Below are 23,041 nucleotides of genomic sequence, written 5' to 3'. Positions count from 1 at the left end.
TGTCCCTTACCCTGAACACCTTCTCTCATTTCTGATTATACTGAGGAAGGAAAGATGGTATATTTTGAGTAAATATCTACCTTAGTTAACAAGAGAAATGTCATAACCACTAAATTCTGAACCTCTATCTAGATGTCAGTGTAAATAATATTTCTCTGCTGACAGTGCTGCAAATTCTTATTTACTTCTCTGAAAGGTAGATTTTACAACATAAACAGTTTTACCAATACACGGTCACTTAAATATGTATTAGGATGATGGGCTTGATTTTAAAACATTATTTAAATGAAAAAATAGTTTTGCTAATTTTAAAGTTTGATTTTTATAGCATTACATAGATAATCTAATATTTTAGCCCAGAGTGACTTAACTGTGGAATTAATTTTATTAGAAGTCAGAATTTTGGTAGAGGCAGAATTGGATGTGTTATTAAAATAGAACTTTCTCATTTTCATTTATCTAATTTAAAACATTGTTTATTTTATAGTAGGCTTATCTGAAGTATACACTAAAGTGTGTTGCGTAAGAATATATCAGAATGCTTCATATTTTATATGTTAAAAGACATTCATATTGAAAATTTTATTCAGATATCCTGCTTCTTGAAATAGTTTTCCAATGTTTGTAGAAAATATATCTTCTGAATAAAAATATAATATCTGACAGTGAGTTACATGTTTATTGACATAATAGATTTCAGTCTATTACTCCAAAATATTTTTCCTGGATAGCTGAAATGAAAATCTTGGAGTTCTATAGAGGAAAAAAAGTCAGAGTAGGAATATTAACATAGAATATCTTATAGTAAAAATATACTCTTTGAGGTATTGGTATCTAATTTAATCCATTATATTTTGACTCCTTTTCTATTACAATTTATATAACATTTAAAATTCCAATTTGTTTTTAAAATATATTCATTTATTGGTTATATAAATTAGATGTCATTGTTCACAAAAATTATTTGCTGGGTAGTCAAAATGTACAAGTTTTAATCAAATGGATTTTATCTCACTGTGAAAAGAGTGCATCAAACAGATTGATCAGTGCTTGATTTTATTTTGGCCTAGAGCCTTGTACTGTACTGTATCTGTACTTGTAGTCTTATATTTAGTAAAGTATAGTTTAATAACAAAACCAATGTAGCAAATCTGGGTAATAAAAAAGTAAAAATTAAAATTTATTCCGAACGACTATATAGTCTGTAAAGCTAATATCTATATTTGGTTTCATTTTTAGAGGAAGAAGAGAAAAATAGAAAGTATTCTCCTGAAGAAATTCAGAGAAAAAGACAAGAAGCGCTGGTTCGAAGAATGGCCAAAGCACAGGCATCATCTGTAAAGAAAGACAGCTCCCACTTAACTTGATTTCTTTAATGAAATGTTACTTGGGAGGTAACAAAGACAGTTGATAACTATCTATGATAGGAAATATTTTTTCTTGATTTCTCTATGAGAAATTTAATGCTGAGTTATAAAGCATGGACTTCTACTTTATTTAATAAATCAGTGTTTACAATGGTCAGTGAAACCTTTCCTTGGAGATGTATGTGAAAGTAATTGCATGTCAGTTTTGGAAATTCAGGAAAGTTAGCAATTATGTAGTAGAATCATACAGAGAAAAGTAGTTTTACTTTTAAATACTGTGATTTCAGAGGATCATCAAAAAATAGATAATCCACTTAACTCTTACTGTAATAAATCTTTTCCTAATACAAAGCTTCACCTTACTAATAGAGATTATTTCTTTATAGCTTTTTTTCAATAACTGTTCCTTAAGGTTTTTATACATTTCTGAATTTTAATTAATACTTCCATATTCTTAGGAACATGATTGGTAGGAAATAAAGGACTTCATAAGAAAACTACTATTTTCAATTCCTAGTTTGTAATAGCTGTGAATTTAAAATTTTCTAAAATGTAATACATTTTGGAAACTTCCCACCATTTTTAGGGAAAATGCTGATTTAAGAAGTTTAGTTTTGAAAGAAGAATGTGGATTAGCTATATAAGTAGTGTACCATCAGTAACATTTAGAACTGTCAGAAACTTTAGATATCATCTGGTCCAGCTTCTTCACTGTATAGGTGAGAAATGAATACTGTTATTCCCAAAGTCAGAAGGCAAGTTGGAGCTGTGCTAGGATTAGAATGATTTCTTTCATTCTAGTGGATACTTAGGCAAATGGTACCATTTGCTTCAGAGTATTAATTAGTACATAAAATAACTTGTGGGCGCATTAATTATTTTATAGTATAAAACTTAAAAAAAGTAACTAAAATACATCAAGCGACTGATAATAATGCTTATTGTTTCTTGTATTAAAGAATTAACCATTCCAGGATATAAAAAATGAGAATCTTTTTCAATTTTCCTATAACTATGTAATTTTCCCTTGATTAATTTACTGACTTTGCTAATTTGTTCTTCTCTGTTACTTTCTTTTTAACTTTGCTTGTTTGGAATTTGCGAAGCCAGAAGTAAAAATCTTAGCTGAGGGCATAAGGACGATAAGAATGCTTTATTTATCCCAAATGGCTTTAGGAGACCTGACGAAAGTTATAAATGTGAAACATCTATGAGGATGTTCACCACTATTCAGGTATCTTAGAGCTATGATAATATCAAAGTAATTAAATGCATTTTAAGGTACTGCTCTATAGAGATACATAACTTTGAAAATTGTATTTTCATATATACAGTGGAGTAACATATTCTAGGTAATGTTTATTTGCCTAAGAATATATAAAAAAGTATCTAAATAAATATAGGTAGTTTTTCTGTGTAAGAAAATGAAGAGCTGAGAATCTTTATCTTTTTCTAAAATGGCTTCACTGTGTTCTTACTACTCTTTGGATATCTCTACTTTTGCGTAAGCTCTCCCCTGCCTACCACTTGATTTCTCTAGAATGCCTTTAGCCTATTGTGTCCAATCATTAAGACTCAGCCCAATAAATTTCAGTTGCTTTGACAGTTGTACCCGACCATCCTTACTGGAATTGATTTCTTTTCTCTTATCATTGTGGTACTTATTTCTTGTATCTTTTGTTGGACAGTTCTATAATGCCTTATATGTTATTCAGTTGTATATGTATTCTAGTAATACTTCTAAAAGTTCTTTGTTTGAATCTCTTCCATAATTTTGTCATATTCTCAATACAGCCTATGCTACTGTTTACTTAGCAGTTTTCTTTAAAATGACCCCTCTTCTCTTTAAAGGCTGACTTATAGTAATTAGGGATGGGGGTGGAAGAGTGGCTCAGCAAATCTGAGCCTGAACATGCTCTTCACAGTTTCCTTTTCTATCCTGATTCCTCTTCTTTTTTTTTTTTTTTTTTTTTTAGATTCTCAGAATTTATTCATAACTGAAAGTATGTACCTTTTGACCAACATCGGTGGGTTGATTTTAATTGACACCTAGGACAACAAGTTTTCTAATTGAGAATTCCCACAGCAAGGACAGTGAGCTCGCATTTGTTTAGAAAGGCCTCACTCTGGTTGTTCATCTATATTATCTCTGATCAACACTTGAGGCTTTGCTAATTTGTATAATGAACATTTAAAATGTCTTTTCAGTTGCAAAATTAGTGCTTGTTATTAGCATGTGAATGTTAAAAAATGGGCTTTCAATGGTCAGATTACTGAGGTTCAGGATATATACACCAACTGAACTATTTAGGGAAATCCCTGCACTGGCATGGATTAAACTGCAGCCAGCCTATCCTGAGTAATGGCTCAGACAGACATGTATTTGCACCTCTGTGTCATAGAGAGTACATATCCTTAATGTCATTAGATAATGCCAAGCTGTTTCCTATAAATGTGCACCTTTTACAGTTCCATCACACTTTAAAATGCTTGACAATCTGTTGGGTGTGTACTGACATCTTACTGTGGTTTTAATTGGCAATTTCCCTACTACTAGTAAAGTAGAGCCCTTTTTCATATGTTTATATACCATCTGAATTTCCTCAATTATGAGTTGCTTGTATAGACCCTTTTCTGTTGGTTGCCCGTTTTTTCTTTTTTTCACACACACACACTGTATTTTATTTTTACAAGAGATAAATAAACTGACACCAAGCATTGTAAATGGATGACCACAACAAAAGCAACAATGATTGCAATTACCAAACACTAAACACACTCATACTATGTCATAATATTGACATTCAGTCCAGTAATCCTCCACTGTAATAACTCCTTTACTTTGCAGTGAGAATTGATTTGTATATTTTTTGCCTCTGAGTCCTTGTGGAACTGTTTTTTTTTTTCTTTTATTCAAACAAAGTCACAAAAATTATAATCATCCTCATTAGGTCACTCAGTCCCATGTAATTAATTTTTTTTCATCTTGATCTTTTGTTAGCACTTTTATGAATTCATCAGTTTTTCATTAGAGTTCTGAAAATACTTATTCATTCAGTTCAGCAGTATAGTCAGTTACCAGAAACCTGTACTTGTCAGAGTCTTTTCTATGGATTCCTTGAAGATGAAACCCTTTTATAGGAACATATTTGCAAAAACATCAGAGTACACCCAGAACTGTCTGTAAATGACAAAAGACTTAAAAATCACCACAGTTAAAGATTTGATGACAGTTCATCATAATGCAGTTGACAAGGAAATTTAGTTATTTCTGATATACATTTTAAAGTAATAACGAATTATGACTTATAACATTATACCAGAACATATAAGATTTTTAGAAATTTCATGTAATGTCTGAAACATTTATATTAACATATTTCCATACAAATAACCGAAAGAAAGTTTAGTATTAGTTGGGTTTTTTGTTTGTGTTTTTATACTGCAGGTTCTTATTAGTCATCAGTTTTATACACATCAGTGTATACATGTCAATCCCAATCGCCCAATTCAGCACACCACTATCCCCACCCCACCACAGTTTTCCCTCCTTGGTGTCCATACATTTGTTCTCTACATCTGTGTCTCAACTTCTGCTCTGCAAACCGGTTCATCTGTACCATTTTTCTAGGTTCTACATACATGCGTTAATATATGATATTTGTTTTTCTCTTTCTGACTTACTTCACTCTGTATGACAGTCTCTAGATCCATCCTTGTCTCAACAAATGACGCAATTTCGTTCCTTTTCTTGGCTGAGTAATATTCCATTGTACATATGTACCACAACTTCTTTATCCATTCGTCTGTCGATGGGCATTTAGGTTGCTTCCATGACCTGGCTATTGTAAATAGTGCTGCAATGAACATTGGGGTGCATGTGTCTTTTTTTTTTTTTCTTTTTGCGGTACGGGGGCCTCTCACTGTTGTGGCCTCTCCTGTTGTGGAGCACAGGCTACAGACGCGCAGGCTTAGCGGCCATGGCTCACGGGCCTAGCCGCTCCATGGCATGTGGGATCTTCCCGGACTGGGGCACGAACCTGTGTCCCCTGCATCAGCAGGCGGACTCTCAACCACTGCATCACCAGGGAAGCCTCTCATGTGTCTTTTTGAATTATGGTTTTCTCTGGGTATATGCCCAGTAGTGGGATTGCTAGATCATTTGTTAATTCTATTTTTAGTTTTTTAAGGAACCTCCATACTGTTCTCCATAGTGGCTGTATCAGTTTACATTCCCACCAGCAGTGCAAGAGGGTTCCCTTTTCTACACACCCTCTCCAGCAATATGTTGTTTGTAGATTTTCTGATGATGCCCATTCTAACTGGTGTGAGGTGATACCTCATTGTAGTTTTGATTTACATTTCTCTAATAATCAGTGATGTTGAGCAGCTTTTCATGTGCTTCTTGGCCATCTGTATGTCTTCTTTGGAGAAATGTCTATTTAGGTCTTCTGCCCATTTTTTGATTCAGTTGTTTGTTTCTTTAATATTGAGCTGCGTGAGCTGTTTATATATTTTGGAGATTAATCCTTTGTCCGTTGATTCGTTTGCAACTATTTATCCCATTCTGAGGGTTGTCTTTTCGTCTTGTTTATGGTTTTCTTTGCTGTGCAAAAGCTTTTAAGTTTCATTAGGTCCCATTTGTTTATTTTTGTTTTTATTTCCATTACTCTACGAGGTAGATCAAAAAAGATATTGCTGTGATTTATGTCAAAGAGTGTTCTTCCTGTGTTTTCCTCCAAGAGTTTTATAGTGTCCAGTCTTACATTTAGGTCTCGAATCCATTTTGAGTTTATTTTTGTGTATGGTGTTAGGGAGTGTTCTTCTTTCACCCTTTTACATGTAGCTGTCCAGTTTTCCCAGCACCACTTATTGAAGAGACTGTCTTTTCTCCATTGTATATCTTTGCCTCCTTTGTCATAGATTAGTTGACCGTAGGTGCATGGGTTTATCTCTGGGCTTTCTATCTTGTTCCATTGATCTGTGTTTCTGTTTTTGTGCCAGTACCATATTGTCTTGATTACTGTAGCTTTGTAATATAGTGTGAAGTCAGGGAGTCTGATTCCTCCAGCTCCGTTTTTTCCCCTCAAGACTGCTCTGGCTATTCGGGGTCTTTTGTGTCTCCATACAAATTTTAAGATGATTTGTTCTAGTTCTGTAAAAAATGCCATTGGTAATTTGATAGGGATTGCATTGAATCTGTAGATTGCTTTGGGTAGTATAGTCATTTTCACAATATTGATTCTTCTAATCCAAGAACATGGTATATCTCTCCATCTGTTGGTATCATCTTTAATTTTTTTCATCACTGTCTTACAGTTTTCTGCATACAGGTCTTTTGTCTCCCTAGGTAGGTTTATCCTAGGTATTTTATTCTTTTTGTTGCAATGGTAAATGGGAGTGTTTCCATAATTTCTCTTTCATGTTTTTCATCATTAGTGTATAGGAATGCAAGAAATTTCTGTGCATTAATTTTGTATCCTGCAACTTTACCAAATTCATTGATTAGCTCTAGTAGTTTTCTGGTGGCATTTTTAGGGTTCTCTATGTATAGCATCATGTCATCTGCAAACAGTGACAGTTTTACTTCTTTCTAATTTGTATTTTATTTCTTTTTCTTCTCTGATTGCTGTGGCTAGGACTTCAAAAACTATGTTGAATAATAGTAGTGAGAGTGGATGTCCTTGTCTCGTTCCTGATCTTAGAGGAAATGCTTTCACTTGTTCAACATTGAGAATGATGTTTGCTGTGAGTTTGTCGTATATGGCCTTTATTATGTTGAGGTAGGTTCCCTCTGTGCCCACTTTCTGGAGAGTTTTTTATCATAAATGGGTGTTGAATTTTGTTAAAAGCGTTTTCTACATCTATTGAGATGATATGGTTTCTCTTCTTCAGTTTGTTAATATGGTGTATCACATTGATTTGCGTATATTGAAGAATCCTTGCATCCCTGGGATAAATCCCACTTGATCATGGTGTGTGATCTTTTTAATGTGTTGTTGGATTCTGTTTGCTAGTATTTTGTTGAGGATTATTGTATCTATATTCATCAGTGATATTGGTCTATAATTTTCTTTTTTTTGTAGTATCTTTGTATGGTTTGGGGATCAGGGTGATGGTGGCCTCATAGAATGAGTTTTGGAGTGTTTCTTCCTCTGTAATTTTTTGGAAGAGTTTGAGAAGGATGGGTGTTAACTCTTCTCTAAATGTTTGATAGAATTCAGCTGTGAAGCCATCTGTTCCTGGAATTTTCTTTGTTGGAAGATTTTTAATCACAGTTTCAGTTTCATTACTTTTGATTGGTTTGTTCATATTTTCTGTTTCTTCCTGTTTCAGTCTTGGAAGGTTATACCTTTCTAAGAATTTGTCCATTTCTTCCCGGTTGTCCATTTTATTGGCATAGAGTTGCTTGTAGTACTCTCTTAGGACACTTTGTGTTTCTGTGATGTCTGTTGTAACTTCTCCTTTTTCATTTCTAATTTTATTGAGTTCAATCTGCTCCCTCTTTTTTTTTGATGAGTCCTGCTAATGGTTTATCAATTTTGCTTATCTTCTCAAAGAACCAGCTTTTAGTTTTATTGATCTTTGCTATTTTCTTTGTTTCTATTTCATTTATTTCTTCTCTGATCTTTTTGATTTCTTTCCTTCTGCTAAATTTGGGTTTTGTTTGTTGTTCTTTCTCTAGTTCCTTTAGGTGTAAGGTTAGATTGTTTACTTGAGATTTTTCTTGTTTCTTGAGGTAGGCTTGTATAGCTATAAACTTCCCTCTTAGAATTGCTTTCGCTGCATCCCATAGGTTTTGAATCATCGTGTTTTCATTGTCATTTGTCTAGGTATTTTTGTATTTCCTCTTTGATTTCTTCAGTGATCTCTTGGTTGTTCAGTAACATATTGTTTAGCCTCCATGTGTTTGTGTTTTTTACGTTTTTTTCCCTGTAATTCGTTTCTAATCTCATAGTGTTGTGGTCAGAAAAGATGCTTGTTATGATTTTAATTTTCTTAAGTTTACTGAGGCTTGATTTGTGACCCAAGATGTGATCTATCCTAGAGAATGTTCCATGCGCACTTGATAAGAAAGTGTAATCTGCTGTTTCTGGATGGAATGTCCTATAGATATCAATTAAATGTATCTGGTCTGTTGTGTCATTTAGAGCTTCTGTTTCTTTATTTATTTTCATTTTGGATGATCTGTCCATTGGTGTAAGAGAGGTGTTAAAGTCCCCCACTATTATTGTGTTACTGTCGATTTCCTCTTTTATAGCTGTTAGCAGTTACCTTATGTATTGAGCTGCTCCTATGTTGGGTGCATATATATTTAAAATTGTTATATCTTCTTCTTGGATTGATCCCCTGATCATTATGTAGTGTCCTTCCTTGTCTCTTGTAACATTCTTTATTTTAAAGTCTATTTTATCTCATATGAGTATAGCTACTCCAGCTTTCTTTAGATTTCCATTTGCATGGAATATCTTTTTCCATCCCCTCACTTTCAGTCTGTTTGTGTCCCTAGGTCTGAAGTGGGTCTCTTATAGACAGCATATATATGGGTCTTGATTTTGTATCCATTCAGCAAGCCTGTGTCTTTTGGTTGGAGCATTTAATCCATTCACGTTTAAGGTAATTATTGATATGTATATTCTTATGACCATTTTCCTAATTGTTTTGCGTTTGTTTTTGTAGATCCTTTTCTTCTCTTGTGTTTCCCATTCAGAGAAGTTCCTTTAGCATTTGTTGTGGAGCTGGTTTGGTGGTGCTGAATTCTCTTAGCTTTTGCTTGTCTGTAAAGCTTTTGATTTCTCCATGGAATCTGAATGAGATCCTTGCCGGGTAGAGTAATCTTGGTTGTAGGTTCTTCCCTTTCATCACTTTAAGTATATCATGCCACTCCTTTCTGGCTTGTAAAGTTTCTGCTGAGAAATCAGTTGTTAACTTTTTGGGAGTTCCCTTGTATGTTATTTTTCGTTTTTCCCTTGCTGCTTTTAGTAATTTTTCTTTGTTTTTAATTTTTGCCAATTTGATTACTATGTGTCTCGGCGTGTTTCTCCTTGGGTGTATCCTGTGTGGGACTCGCTGCGCTTTCTGGACTTGGGTGGGTATTTCCTTTCACATGTTAGGGAAGTTTTCGACTATAATGTATTCAAATATTTTCTCTGGTCCTTTCTCTCTCTCTTCTCCTTCTGGAACCCCTATAATGCAAATGTTATTGCATTTAATGTTGTCCCAGAGGTCTCTTAGGCCGTCTTCATTTCTTTTCATTCTTTTTTCTTTATTCTGTTCTGCAGCAGTGGATTCCACCATTCTGTCTTCCAGGTCACTTGTCTGTTCTTCTGCCTCAGTTATTCTGCTGTTGAGTCCTTCTAGTGTGGTTTTCATTTCAGTTATTGTATTCTTCATCTTTGTTTCTTTGTTTTTTAATTTTTCTAGATCTTTGTCAAACATTTCTTGCATCTTCTCGGCCTTTGCCTGCATTGTTTTTCTGAGTCCTGGATCATCTTCACTATCATTATTCTGAATTCTTTTTCTGGAATGTTGCCTATCTGCACTTCATTTAGTTGTTTTTCTGGGGTTTTATCTTGTTCCTTCATCTGGTACATAGCCCTCTGCCTTTTCATCTTGCCTGTCTTTCTGTGAATGTGGTTTTTGTTCCACAGACTGCAGGATTGTAGTTCTTCTTGCTTCTGCTGTCTGCCCTCTGGTAGATGAGGGTATCTGAGAGGCTTGTGTAAGTTTCTTGCTGGGAGGGACTGGTGGTGGGTAGAGCTTACTGTTGCTCTCGTGGGTAGAGCTCAGTAAAACTTTAATCAGCTTGACTGTTGATGGGTGGGGCTGGGTTCCCTCTCTGTTGGTTTTGCCTGAGGCAACCCAACACTGGAGCCTACCTGGGCTCTTTGGTGGGGCTAGTGACAGACTCTGGGAGGGCTCATGCCAAGGAGTACTTCCCAGAACTTCTGCTGCCAGTCACCGTGAGACAGAGCCACCCGCTGCCTCTGCAGGAGACCCTCCAACACTAGCAGGTAGGTCTGATTCAATCTCCCCTGGGGTCACTGCTCCTTCCCCTGGGTCCCTATGTGCACACTACTTTGTGTGTGTCCTCCAAGAGTGGAATCTCTTTTCCCCCCAGTCCTGTCAAAGTCCTGCACTCAATTCCCACTAGGCTTCAAAGTCTGATTCTCTAGGAATTCCTCCTCCCATTGCCAGACCCCCAGGTTGGGAAGCCTGACGTGGGTCACAGAACCTTCACTCCAGTGGGTGGACTTCTGTGGTATAAGTGTTCTCCAGTCTGTGAGTCACCCACCCAGCAGTTATGGCATTTGATTTTACTGTGATTGAGCCCCTCCTACTGTCTCATTGTGGCTTCTCCTTTGTCTTTGAATGTGGGGTATCTGTTTTGGCAGGTTCGTGTCTTCCTGTTGATGATTGTCCAGGAGCTAGTTGTGATTCTGGTGTTCTCACAAGAGGGAGTGAGAGCACGTTCTTCTACTCCTCCATCTTGGTTCCTCGGGTTGCCTGTCTGATTCCTCTTTTTTAGCTGTTGTTGGAAACAGTAGGTGTTGAGTAGCCCATTAATGAACACAGAGGACTGCTTAGATAGTGTGTCTAGCTTGGCTGTTTTCAATCTCTAGGGAATCTGTTTTCACACAGAGAAGGGACAGCAGCTGGTAGATCTGGCAGTTCTATTCCATCTCAAGCTCTGCTGCTGTTCATGAATCTAAAGGTTGGCTACAGATAAACTGATGATAGTAATGCCATTATTGCAGGAAAGTCTACAGAATAGAGCCTATCATTACTCTTTCTTGCTGCAGTCAGTTCTGATCCCAGGAAAACTTGGATTGCTTATTACAGACAGTGGTATGCATGCATGTACCACACCTTGGGAAACACTGCTTATATCATTATACTCTATTACCACTAATTTTTAAGTTCCTGAGAACAGAGGCACCTTACTCATCTCTGCCTATCCAGTGCTGATATTCAGTGGTTACTTGTTAAGTGTCAGATGAATTTAAATAGATTCTGGTGGCAGAGTCTGCCTTGCCTGACTTGAAGCATTTTGACTCTGATTCCCTGAACTTTAGGGTTGGAAAATGTTTCTAGAAACAATTTAACACTGATTCTTATAAGTCATAATTTATGTAGAGTATGAGCATGGTTTTCATTTCTTGCTGGGGTGTAGTGATCAGAATCAGTTGTGGGACTCAAGAACAAAACAACAAACTTATGTTTTTATGCTTTCCCTTAGACTTCATAAATGAGAACATTAGGGGTAGATTTCTGTGTGTGTACTTTTAAAGTCCATTGGCTAAAGCCAACAGGATTGAGAAGAAATGATAATTACTAAACTTACATAACAGTTGCTAAATGTTTTATTTACCATGCATAGTTTTAAGAAATTCACATTTAACTAAAGACCATGTAAATAACACTTTTTACCACCCTTTGACAAACAGGGAAACTGAAGTAAGCACATTAAGTGACTTTCTCAAGGTCATACAATTAGAAAGATGTTGGAGCTGGAGTTTGCACTCAAGCAGTGTTATTCCAAATATTATGATCTTAACCACTGTCATTCATGGAAACTATTCATAAAAACCAGTGGTTTGTGGAAATCATCTGTATGCACAGAAAGAATTGTAGCATTTCAAGCATGTGTGCCAAAAAAGTCACTACACTTCTATAGCTTAATTTTATAGCACAGAAGAATTTTTTTCCAATCTCGATTGCTATTACAGATGACTCCGGTACTTTATGTGTGTGAGAGTGGGTAGGTGGGTATTGATTATATGAATACACAGGTCACTTTTTTTTTGTCACACAACTATTAAACAAAAGAATAGAGAAATTCATAAAATGTATAGCTATTTTAAATGTCTTCATTTTACTTCACTATTTTAGTACCTTCTGGGTGTTCTGGTTTTAAATCTACTGGGGAAAACTTAATTGCCAAGATGTAATGGCATACTCCAAGCTTCTAGTAAAACTCTGATCCAGGTAATAAAATTAAGGTTTCTGGTTAGATACACACTATATAAAATAGTGGTATTCTGCATTTAATTTGTTATAATATGTTGTTACGGTTGAAGTATAAGAACAAAGTTCCATATCACACAGATACGTAGTTGCGCAAAGAAGCACTGAAATAATCTTTTCATGTCATTGTAGGTATTCTCTTTTGATATTACACAAAAACTTGAGAAGTGGTAGTTTCTTAAAAGTTAGCTGTAATTTCTGTTTCTAGCCATGATGGAAAACAAGGACTGCATGTTCCTTCCTGCTGAAAGAACCAAATAAAAAACAGACAAACTACATGGAAAAGTGGACTTCAAGACATTAGGCCTCAGACAGTGAGGAAAATTGGCAAACAAACAAATGGAGCCCTACAGTTTTCCCAGCTGACTGATTTGAGGGAACTTCCAGGTCATGAGGCAAGGAAGCGGAATGGAGGAAGAGCCAAGTAGACTCCTTGAGCTGAGGAAATGGAGGTAAGAGTCCAGGAAAACCAAGATAGCTAGAGGTCACAGGGCAGAGAACCAGAGAGGAGAGAACACAGAACTCCGGATATCTGTAGACAGTCCCTTTGAGAATTAAACGCAGTCCAGATCAGCATGTGTATGTGAGGAAGCAGGCTGGAGAAAGAGCCATCTGAAAGGGTTAGAGGGCTCATGTGGGTCTAGTAACAATGCCTATTCTCAGCAGCCACTGTTTACTGGGTAGTACTTGCCTCAGTCATAGGGAATAATTAGCCCTAGACTGCACTGCTCTGGCTCCACCCCAACAAATCATAAAACTAAGATTCAAAAGGATCAAACCATTCTCAAGTAATAACTGTCCCAGAACAAAGCTCAGAAGTTTTTATAGAAATACAAAAATGTCCAACATCTATGAGATAAAATTCACAGTGGCTGTCATCTATTAAAGATCAGTAGGCATGCAAAGAAGCAAGAAAACACAACCCATAAGAAGGAGAATAATCAGTTGAAACTAGCCTAGGTCTTACACAGATGTTAGAATTAGCAGGTAAGGATATTAAAAAGTTAAAATTGTTATGTACAAAAAGTTTAGAAACTTTGGAGGGTATTAAAAAGACCGAATCAAACTTCTAGAGAGGAAAACTATAATTTCCAAGGTGAAAAATACACCCTATGGGATGAATGGCAAATTAGACATTGCAGAAGAAAAGATTAGTGAACTTGACATATCAACAGGAACTATCCAAAATGAAAGAAAAAAAAAAAAACATGAGTGAATTGTGGAACAACTTCAAGTAGCCTGGTATATGGTTGATTAAAGTCCCTGCATTAGGGAGGGGTGGAGAGTATAAAAAGTATTTGAGTAAATCATGGCCTAAAAAATTTCAAACCTTTTGAAAAGTATTAACCCACAAATCTAAGAATTCAGTGAACCCCAAGCACAAGAAATATGAAGAAAACTATACCAAACTAGATAACCAGTGTAAAATCGTAACAGCAGGTAAAGGAAGAAAAAGAGCAGAGGACCAAAGATGAGTCAGAATTCTCATCAGAAACAATCTGAGAACAATGGAGAAACACCTTTAAAGTACTAACATTTTTTTTAAAGTGTATATAGAATTATATAACTAGCAAAATGTCTCTCAAAAGCAAAGATGAGACTAAGTTTTCAGACATAAAAAGCCTGAAAGAATGCATCACTGCATTCACTACAAGAAATACTAAAGTCTTTCAGGCAGACAAAATGGTATTAGATGAAAATGTGGATTTACATGAAGGAATGATGAACACTGGAAGTGATAAACACATGGGTTAATATAAGAATTTTTAAAATTTAAATCTCTTTAAAAGATAATTACTTAAAAATAACAGTGTTGAGGGTTTTTTAATGTGTAAAAATTAAAATATGACAATAGTATAAAGGCCAGGAGAAAAAAAAAGATTAGGCAGCCCTAGTTTTGCACATTTTTGACATATATGGGGTTCAGTTAGATGACACCAATTCCCTAACAACACAGTTCAAATTTTCATGAACACAGTATATTTGCTGTGAATACTTTCATAAAAGTCCAAACTTTACAGTTAGCTTAGTCCACATATCACTACTTACGTAACAGACATGGATCATGATGTGTGACCTGTGTTTCAAAATCTGTTAGTGATTTGTCACCACACACGGGATTCGGTTCATATGCGATCAGCAATGCTTGTAGTTGTTTTGCCTCCTTGTGTCCTAGTGATAGCTCATGTGACATTTTACAAAAATGGGTAATTGAAAGAAATTAACCAACAAAGATGAAAATGCAGCAAATAAAAAATAATATTGGAAGTGAAATTCAAATCAAATGTAAATTGAGTTATAGAATAAATATCTGTTCATGGGAATGTTGGCACTACCACCTTTTAGGAGTTCCCAGATATGCAGCCAGAAACACAGAATGAAGGCAAGCTTAACATAAAAGAAATTAACATGATTAAAAGAATGAAGATGTCCCTGAGGAAGTGATGCTGGCAAAAAAAAAACAAAAAAAAACCCAACTTTGTATTATGGGAACTCTCAGGGCCATTTTATAACATTAAAAGTACAAAGTTTAAAACGTCAGAAGTTAATCATTCAAATTTAGAAGCAGTAAAATAATTCACCAAGGCATAGAAAACATCCTCATAACCTATGTGAGAGGAAGAAAACAAACACATTTTCTATGCTTTTAATTATAGTGTACTAAAAAAAATTTTCTTCTTTTTAAAAATTTTTTGTAGACATTTACAACTAACACTGAGAGCTTTTAGTTTTTTAATAAACATTTTTGAAGGTCATGAGACAATTGTAAATTTTCCAATTGATTATTAAGGTTGCTTTCCATGAGTTTCAACATTCACAGTCATTGTTATGGTCCTGCATTATGTGCAAAGCATCAACTGCCTATATACTGTGGTATAGTTCTTATACCGTACGTGAAGTGGTATAATATCACATGAAGGTGAACTGTGATAAATTAAAGATATATACTATAAACCTTAAAGCAATTATTAAAATAACAAAGTGAAGTCAACACAGAAGATTATAATGGAATAGTTAAAAAAAAAACAACTAAAGGCAGAAAAAGTAGAAAAGACGTGGAACAATGCATAATGTAATAGCATTATGACAAACTGAAATCTAACCATATTAATAATCATGTAAAATGTAAATTTCCGTAACACTCTAATTAAAAGGCAGAGATGGTCAGGTTGGATTAAAAAAAAAAAAAGACACACTGTATGCTCCCTACAAGAAATACATTTAAATAAATATAGAGACACAAATAGGTTAAATGTAAAAAAGATGGCACATTTTTATTATGCTAACACTAGTCAAAAGAAATCTATGTAGCTCTATGTAGAACATTACCAGTGATGGAGGTCATGTCATAATAATAAAGTGATCAATCAAGAGGACATACCTATCCCAAATGTTTATGGGCCTAGTAACAGCTTTAAAACTCATGGAATAGAAACTGATAGAACTGCAAGGAGAAATGGATAAATCCACAATTACTGTCTGAGATTTGAATACCCCTTCATTAATTGATAGAATCAATAGAAAAATGGGCAAGAATAGAATAGACTTAAGCAAAACTATAACCAAGTTGACCTGATTAATGTTTATGGAACACTCCACACCCAATAACAGTAGAATATACATTCTCATGAACACATGCACAACGTATCAGGATATGACATATTCTGGACCATATAAGTCTCAGTTTAAAGTATTCTAGTCAAAGTATTAGTATCTCTGATATTAATAGAATAAGTCAATTACAAAAGGATCCCTAGAAAATCCTCAAATGTTTGGAAACAACATGTCTCTAAATCACGCAATAACTTCAAAAAGGGGGGTGGATTATAAAACATTTTGAAATGAATGAAAATGAAAACACAACAATATGATATGCTGCTAAAGAAGTACTTGGGGATGCTAAACATGTTAAAAAACAAGAAAGGTTTCAAATCAGTGACCTCAGCCTCCTGCCTAAGAGACTAGAAAAAGAAAAGCAAATTAAAACCAAAATAAGCAGAATAAAGGAAATAAAGACCAAAGCAGATTCAATAAAATATAAAAAACAACTAGAAAAAATGAAATTAAAAAATCAGTTCTTTGAGAAGATCAATAAAATTGATATATTTTTAGTAAGATCAGAGAAGAGGGAGGACACAAATTACCAATATCAGGAATGAGAGGTGATGTAACTACAGATTCTACTGATAGTAAAAGGATGATAAGGGAATATTATGAACAACTTTATGCCAATAGATTTGACAGCATAGATGAAATGGACAAATTCCTTAGAAGTCACAAATTACCAAAGCTCATTTAAGGAGAAATAGATAACCCAACAGCTCTATATTTATTAAATTGATATTGTAGTTTAAAACCTTAGAGAAAGGTTTCTTTCTTTCAGAAAACTCCAGGCCAGTTGGCTTCACTACTATATTTTACCAAACATTCAGGACAAAAGTAATACCAATTCTACACAAACTCTTCCAGAGAACTGAAGAGGATGGACTGTTTCCCAACTCGTTCTGTGAGGTGAGCATTATCCAAATATTAAAACTTGAAGAAGACAATAATAGAAAACTAAAGACCAATATATTTAATGAACATAATTACAAAAATTCTAAACAAAATTTTAGCAAAGCAAATCCAACATTATGTAAAAAGAATGATGCATCATGACCAAATGGCATTTACCCCAAGAATGCAGGGTTGGTTCAGCATTTGAAAGCAAACAATGAAATTCACTATATTAACAACTGTAAAAGAAAAATAATATGATGAATAGAGGAAGGAAATTTACTCAACCTGATTAAGGGCATCTACAAAAAAATACAAGTAACATGATAATGGTGAAAATCTGAATGTTTTTCTGCTAAGAGTGGGAATAAGAAATGTCTCCTTTTACCATGTCTATTCAGTGTTGTATTGGAGGTTCTTATTAAGGCAAGAGAAAGAAATGAAGATCACCAAGATTGAGAAGAAGATATATAACTTTTTATTTGCAGAAAATAATGATCATCTACTCAGAAAGTCAGTGTAATCTACAGAAAAAAAATGCTGCTAGAAATAATGTTTACCAAAGTTACAGGATATAACATCAATATGCAACAAATGAAATTGAAAGTTAAAAGTATTATTCACAAATGCTTTTAAAAATCTGAAGTACTTAGGGATAAATCTAACAAAAGATATGAAAGACCTGTACACTGAAAACTATACAAAAATGGCTAAAAGAAATTAAAGACCTAAATAAATGAAGAGATATACCATATTCATGATTCAGAAGACAGTTCTCCCCAAAGTAAGCTATAGATTAATCCCAATCATAATATTATAATATCAACACAATCCCAATCATAATATCAACAGCCAGGTTTTTTTTGGTAGAAACTGACTTTAAAATTCATATGGAAATGCAAAGGACCTAGAATTGCCAAAAGTGACCTTGTAAAAGAATAAAATTGGAACACTCACATTACCTGATTTCAAGATTTGTAAATAAAGCTACAGAAATCAAGACAGTGTGGTAGTGGCCTAAAGATAGACAAATAGACCAATAAAATAGAATAGATAGTTTGTAAGTAGACTCACACTTATGTGAAAAATTGAATTTTGATAAAGATACAAAAGCAACTCAGAGAAAGAATAATCTTCAGTAAGCTATGCTGTAACAATTGAACATATGCCCAAAAAAACCCCACTTTCAATTCATACCTCATGCTATACAAAAATTAGTTTAAAATGTGTCATAAACCTAAATATAAAACTTAGAACTATAAACTTCCTATAAGAAAACAGAAGAAACTGTGTGACCTTGGATTACCCAAAGTTGTGTCAGATATGACACCAAAAACAATCCATAAAAGAAAAATTGATAAATAGGAATTTATCAAAATTAAGATACTTCTGCTCTTCAAAAGACACTGTTAATATTTTCATTAAGGGGGCCAATACTATTTAATGGGGAAAGAATAATCACATGATGCTAGGACAACTGAATATTGACATGCAAAAGAATTAAATTTGACTACTACCTCACACCATATAAAAAAATTACTCAGAATGGATCACCGACCTAAATGTAAGAGCTAAAACTATAAAACTTTTAGAAGAAAACATAGGAGTAAACCTTGAGGTAATAGTTTCTTAGATATGGCACAAAAATCACATGACAAAAAATTGATAATTTACATCAAAATTTAAAAATTTTGTGCTTCAAAAAGTACCATCAAAAAAGAAAAAGAGAAAAGGACAACCCACAGACTAGGGGAAACATCTTTGCAAATCACATACTGATTAAGGACTTGTGTCCAGAATATATAAATTACTCTAAAAACTCAACCTTAAAAAAAACTACTCAATAAAAAAGGGAGGGGAGAGCAAAGATTTGAACAGCTAATTCATCAAGATATACAGATGGCATATAAGCACATGAAAAAATCATCAACAGTCATTAGGGAAATAAAAATTAAAACTGTAGTGAGATACCACCATACACATATCAGAACGATTAAAATTAAAAACACTGACTATGTCAAGTATTGGTAACATCTGGAGAGACTGGAACTCTCATATGCTGCTGATGGCAACGTAAACTGATAAAAACCATTTAGAAAACAGTTTTATGATTTATATGAAACTCTAGTAAAAGAAAACTACCATATTGTGGCAGAAAGCAGATAGTAATTGCTTGCAGATGAGAAGATCAGAGAAGAATGGATGGAAGGGATTACAAAGGGAATTTTGGGGGATGATGAATATGTTTACTATTTGATTTTGGTGACCTTGTCATGACTGTATACGTATTATACTTCAAAGCTGATTAAATTATACAATTTAAGTATGTGCAATTTACTGTATGCCAATTATACTTCAAAGCTGTTTATTAAAAATAAAATTAGTTATATTTGTACACTCATGTTCGTAGCAGTATTATTCACAATAGCTAAAACATGGAAGTAACCCAGGTGTCCATCAGTGGGGGAATGGATAAGCAAAATGTGCTATATACATACAATGGAGTATTATCCAGCCTCAAAAAGCAAGGAAATTCTGACATATGCTTCAACATGAATGATCCTGAAGATCATTATGCTAAGTGAAACAAGTCACACAAAGACAAATACTGTATGATTCCGTTTATATGAAATACTTAGATTAGTTAAAATCATAGAGACAGCCCTGATTGCAAACTATACTATAAAGCTACAGTAATCAAAACAGTATGATACACAGAAACAGACACAAAGATTATTGGAACAGAACAGAGAACCCCAAAATAAACCCACACTTATATGGTCAATCTACAACAAAAGAGGTAAGAATAGACAATGAGGAAAAGACAATGTCTTTAATAAATGGTATTGGGAAAACTGGACAGATACATGCAAAAGAATCAAACTGGACTACTTCCTCACGCCGTATACAAAAATGAACTCAAAATGGATTAAAGACTTAAATGTAAGGCCTGAAATAATAGAACTCCTGAAAGAAAACATAGGCAGTACACCCTTTGACATTAGTCTTAGCAATATTTTTTTTGATATGTCTCTGCAAACAAAGGAAACAAAAACAAAGTAAACAAGTGGGACTACATCAAACTAAAAAGCTTTTGCACAGTGAAGGAAGCTATCAACATAATGAAAAGTCAGCCTACTGAAGTAGAGAAGATATTTGTAAACAATATATCTGATAAGGGATTAATATCCAAAATATATAAAGAACTCATACATTCAACATCAAAAAAACAAAAGACCTGATTTTAGAAATGGGTGGAGGACCTGAATAGACATTTTTCCAAAGAAGATATATAGGTGGCCAAGGGACACATGAAAAGATGCTCAACATCATTAATCATCAGAGAAGCGCAAATCAAAACCACAATGAGATATCACCTCACACCTGTCAGAATGGCAGACATCAAAAAGGCCACAAATAACAAATGTTGGCAAGGATGTGGAGAAAAGGGAACCCTCATGCACTATGGGTGGGAATGTAAATTGGTGTAGCCACTATGGAAAACAGTATGGAGATTCCCTAAAAAATGAAAAATAGAACTACCACACAATTTGGCAATTTCACTCCTGGGTGTTTATTGGAAGAAAATGAAAACACTAATTCAAAAAAGTATAGGCACTCCAATGTTCATTGCAGTATTTTTTTTACAATAGTCTAGATATGGGAGCAACCTAACTGCCCATCAATGCATGAACGGGTAAAGACAATGTGGTATCTCTATAGATATAGAATATTATATATATATATATATTCCACTGTGTGTATATATGTGTATACACACACACATATATATATACGCACACACACACACGATGTAATATTACTCAGCCCACAAAAAATGAAATTTTGCCATTTGGGCCAACATGTATGGATCTGTAGAATATTGTGCTAAGTAAAATAAGTCAGACAGAGAAAAATGTATTGAACTTTTCACTCGTGTGATTCCACATCCAATATAAAAACCAAAACAAACAAAAACAGACACATAGATACAGAAAGCAAACAGGTCTTTGCCAGAAGAAAGAAGGGTGAGGGGGTGGGTGAAATAGGTGAAGGGGATTAGGAGGTACAAACTTCCAGTTATGTAATAAATAAGTCACGGGGATGTAATACACAGCATAAGGAATATGGTCACTAATATTGTAGTAAGTTTGTATGGGGACACCTGGTTACTAGACTTATCATTGTGATCATAATGTATGCAGATGTCAAATCATTATGTAACTAACATAACTGAAACTAACATAATATGGTCCGTCAACTATATTTAAATTTTTAACAAAACAATAGAGACAGAAAGTAGAATGGTGGTTGCCAAGGACTGGGAGTAGGAAGGAATGGGTAGTTATTGTTTAATGGGTTTAGAGTTGCAGTTTTACAAGATGATAAAAGTTCTGGAGATGGCTGGTAATTGTGATGGGAAAACAGCTATTTTGAGTTGTTGCCTGGTCATTTAGCGGTATGATGACTCTGCTCACATCCAGAGTCTGGATATTTAGATAAGGACCTGAGCTTAGAATTCTTACCACAAGTTCCCAGTTTGCTTTCCCCTGGGCACCTTTTAAAATAACCACTTAGAGTTGATCCAGCAAAAAGTTAGTGACCTCCACCCCCACCACCTTATAGTAATGGTGCTTGCTACCCTGCTCTCTTATCTCCTGCCCACTCGTGACCGGGGACAGAGGACTTCCCTTTCCCTGGCTCTTTGCACCCTGCTGCCCTTTTTCTGGGATCTGTAAGTAATAAATCTTGTGACCTTACTTCCTTTGTGTGAATGTATTGAAACTGAGCCTTCAGTCAAAGGACCCTGGGGTTTTTACTTCCCAAAAGTGGGAGCTGGGATGCTGAGTGAGCCACCTGCTAACCCTGTGTGGGTGGCTTGTGTCTTCTTCATTCAGGTCATAATCTGCATATCCTTAATTGGCTGCACAGCGTTACGAATGCATTTTATACCACTGAACTTACCACTTAAAATGGTTAAGACGATAGATTTTAAGTTATGTGTAATTTACTGCAATAAAAAAGTGGAAATAAGTAAATAAAATTAGTTGCGATGTAGAATCTGAAGACAAATCAGTTAATTTTCTATACTCTGGTATATTAAAATCAACTGGTCTATATTGTACTTTAAAGAGATCTTTTATACATGTGTATATATCGTCACACAGTGGTCACTTGGAAAACACTGGTTCACTGAGGTATGCTGATCATCAAAATGCTGACATGTCATATACAACCACCTTTCTGTACTATTGCCACTAATCTCAGGAAGTATCTTCCATGTGTCAAAAAGCTGTCAAACTCATGGTGACTGATACAAGTTTTCCAAGATCCTAAATTTTGTTTGAAAGCTTGAATTTTATCATTGACAACAAAAATAATGTCCATTGTTTTCCTTGAAGTAACAGGCTATCTTTTTCTTTTTCGAGACAGTGTCTGCTAAATACCTAAATCTGAATAACCATACTTTGTCATTCATCCAAGTGAAAATGGTATTCCTTGTAAAAAATAAACTCAGCCAGTTTGTACCACTGATTGAGGCAACATTACACACGGGTATGTGGCCACAAGGCTTCTTGTATACTTCCCATTTGGTCTCCCAGAATGTTAAAAAAGCATGCATCCAAGAGTTGAAATTTGATAAAATTGATAATTATTGCTTCATTGCAGGCATTAAGTGAAATGCCTTTTGTTTTGTCTTTAACTGCAGGTGTATGGCAGTGACAAATACAATGAGTACTAGTACATTTTGTGGCTCCTCTTTTGATATTTACTACAGTGCTAGTAGTTTTACCCACCTTTGCTTTCAAACCCCTAGTGTAAATACAAACACAGTGAAAAAGGAAATAATGTCTTACTACTATTATGAAAACAGTTTTGACTTCACATACACTCTGAAAAAATCTCTTGAGGACTCCATGGGATCTGAAGACATTTTTTTTTTAACATCTTTATTGGAGTATAATTGCTTTACAATGGTGTGTTAGTTTCTGCTTTACAACAAAATGAATCAGTTATATATATACGTATGTTCCCATATCTCCTCCCTTTTGCGTCTCCCTCCCTCCCACCCTCCCTATCCCACCCCTCCAGGTGGTCACAAAGCACCGAGCTGATCTCCCTGGGCTATGCGGCTGCTTCCCACTAGC

General features: G+C 34.7%; 1 protein-coding gene across 3 annotated transcripts in view; it reads left to right on the top strand.

Annotated features, from left to right (window-relative positions):
- The window catches only part of ETAA1 (ETAA1 activator of ATR kinase), a 29,163-nt gene extending 11,690 nt beyond the window's left edge, over positions 1-17,473 (top strand). The window contains exons 6-7 of one of the 3 annotated variants that reach the window (XR_003794983.1): positions 12,604-12,847; positions 16,780-17,473. Coding sequence is in view for 2 of the 3 variants with exons in the window: in XM_029232547.1 (XP_029088380.1) it covers positions 1,240-1,367 (128 nt within the window). In the remaining variant the exon portion in view is untranslated. Of the gene's footprint in view, positions 1-1,239; positions 1,725-12,603; positions 15,593-16,779 lie in introns of those variants that run through there. The other 2 variants (XM_029232548.1, XM_029232547.1) reach the window with 2 other exon arrangements.
- Positions 17,474-23,041: the final 5,568 nt, after the last annotated feature.

The sequence above is a fragment of the Monodon monoceros genome, unplaced genomic scaffold (genome assembly GCF_005190385.1).
Source record: "Monodon monoceros isolate NGI ecotype Baffin Bay Population unplaced genomic scaffold, NGI_Narwhal_1 Super_Scaffold_19, whole genome shotgun sequence".
In the NCBI taxonomy this organism is placed as follows: domain Eukaryota; kingdom Metazoa; phylum Chordata; class Mammalia; order Artiodactyla; family Monodontidae; genus Monodon; species Monodon monoceros.
Note: the sequence above shows the minus strand (reverse complement) of the source record. Positions and strands in the feature narration are given on the sequence as shown.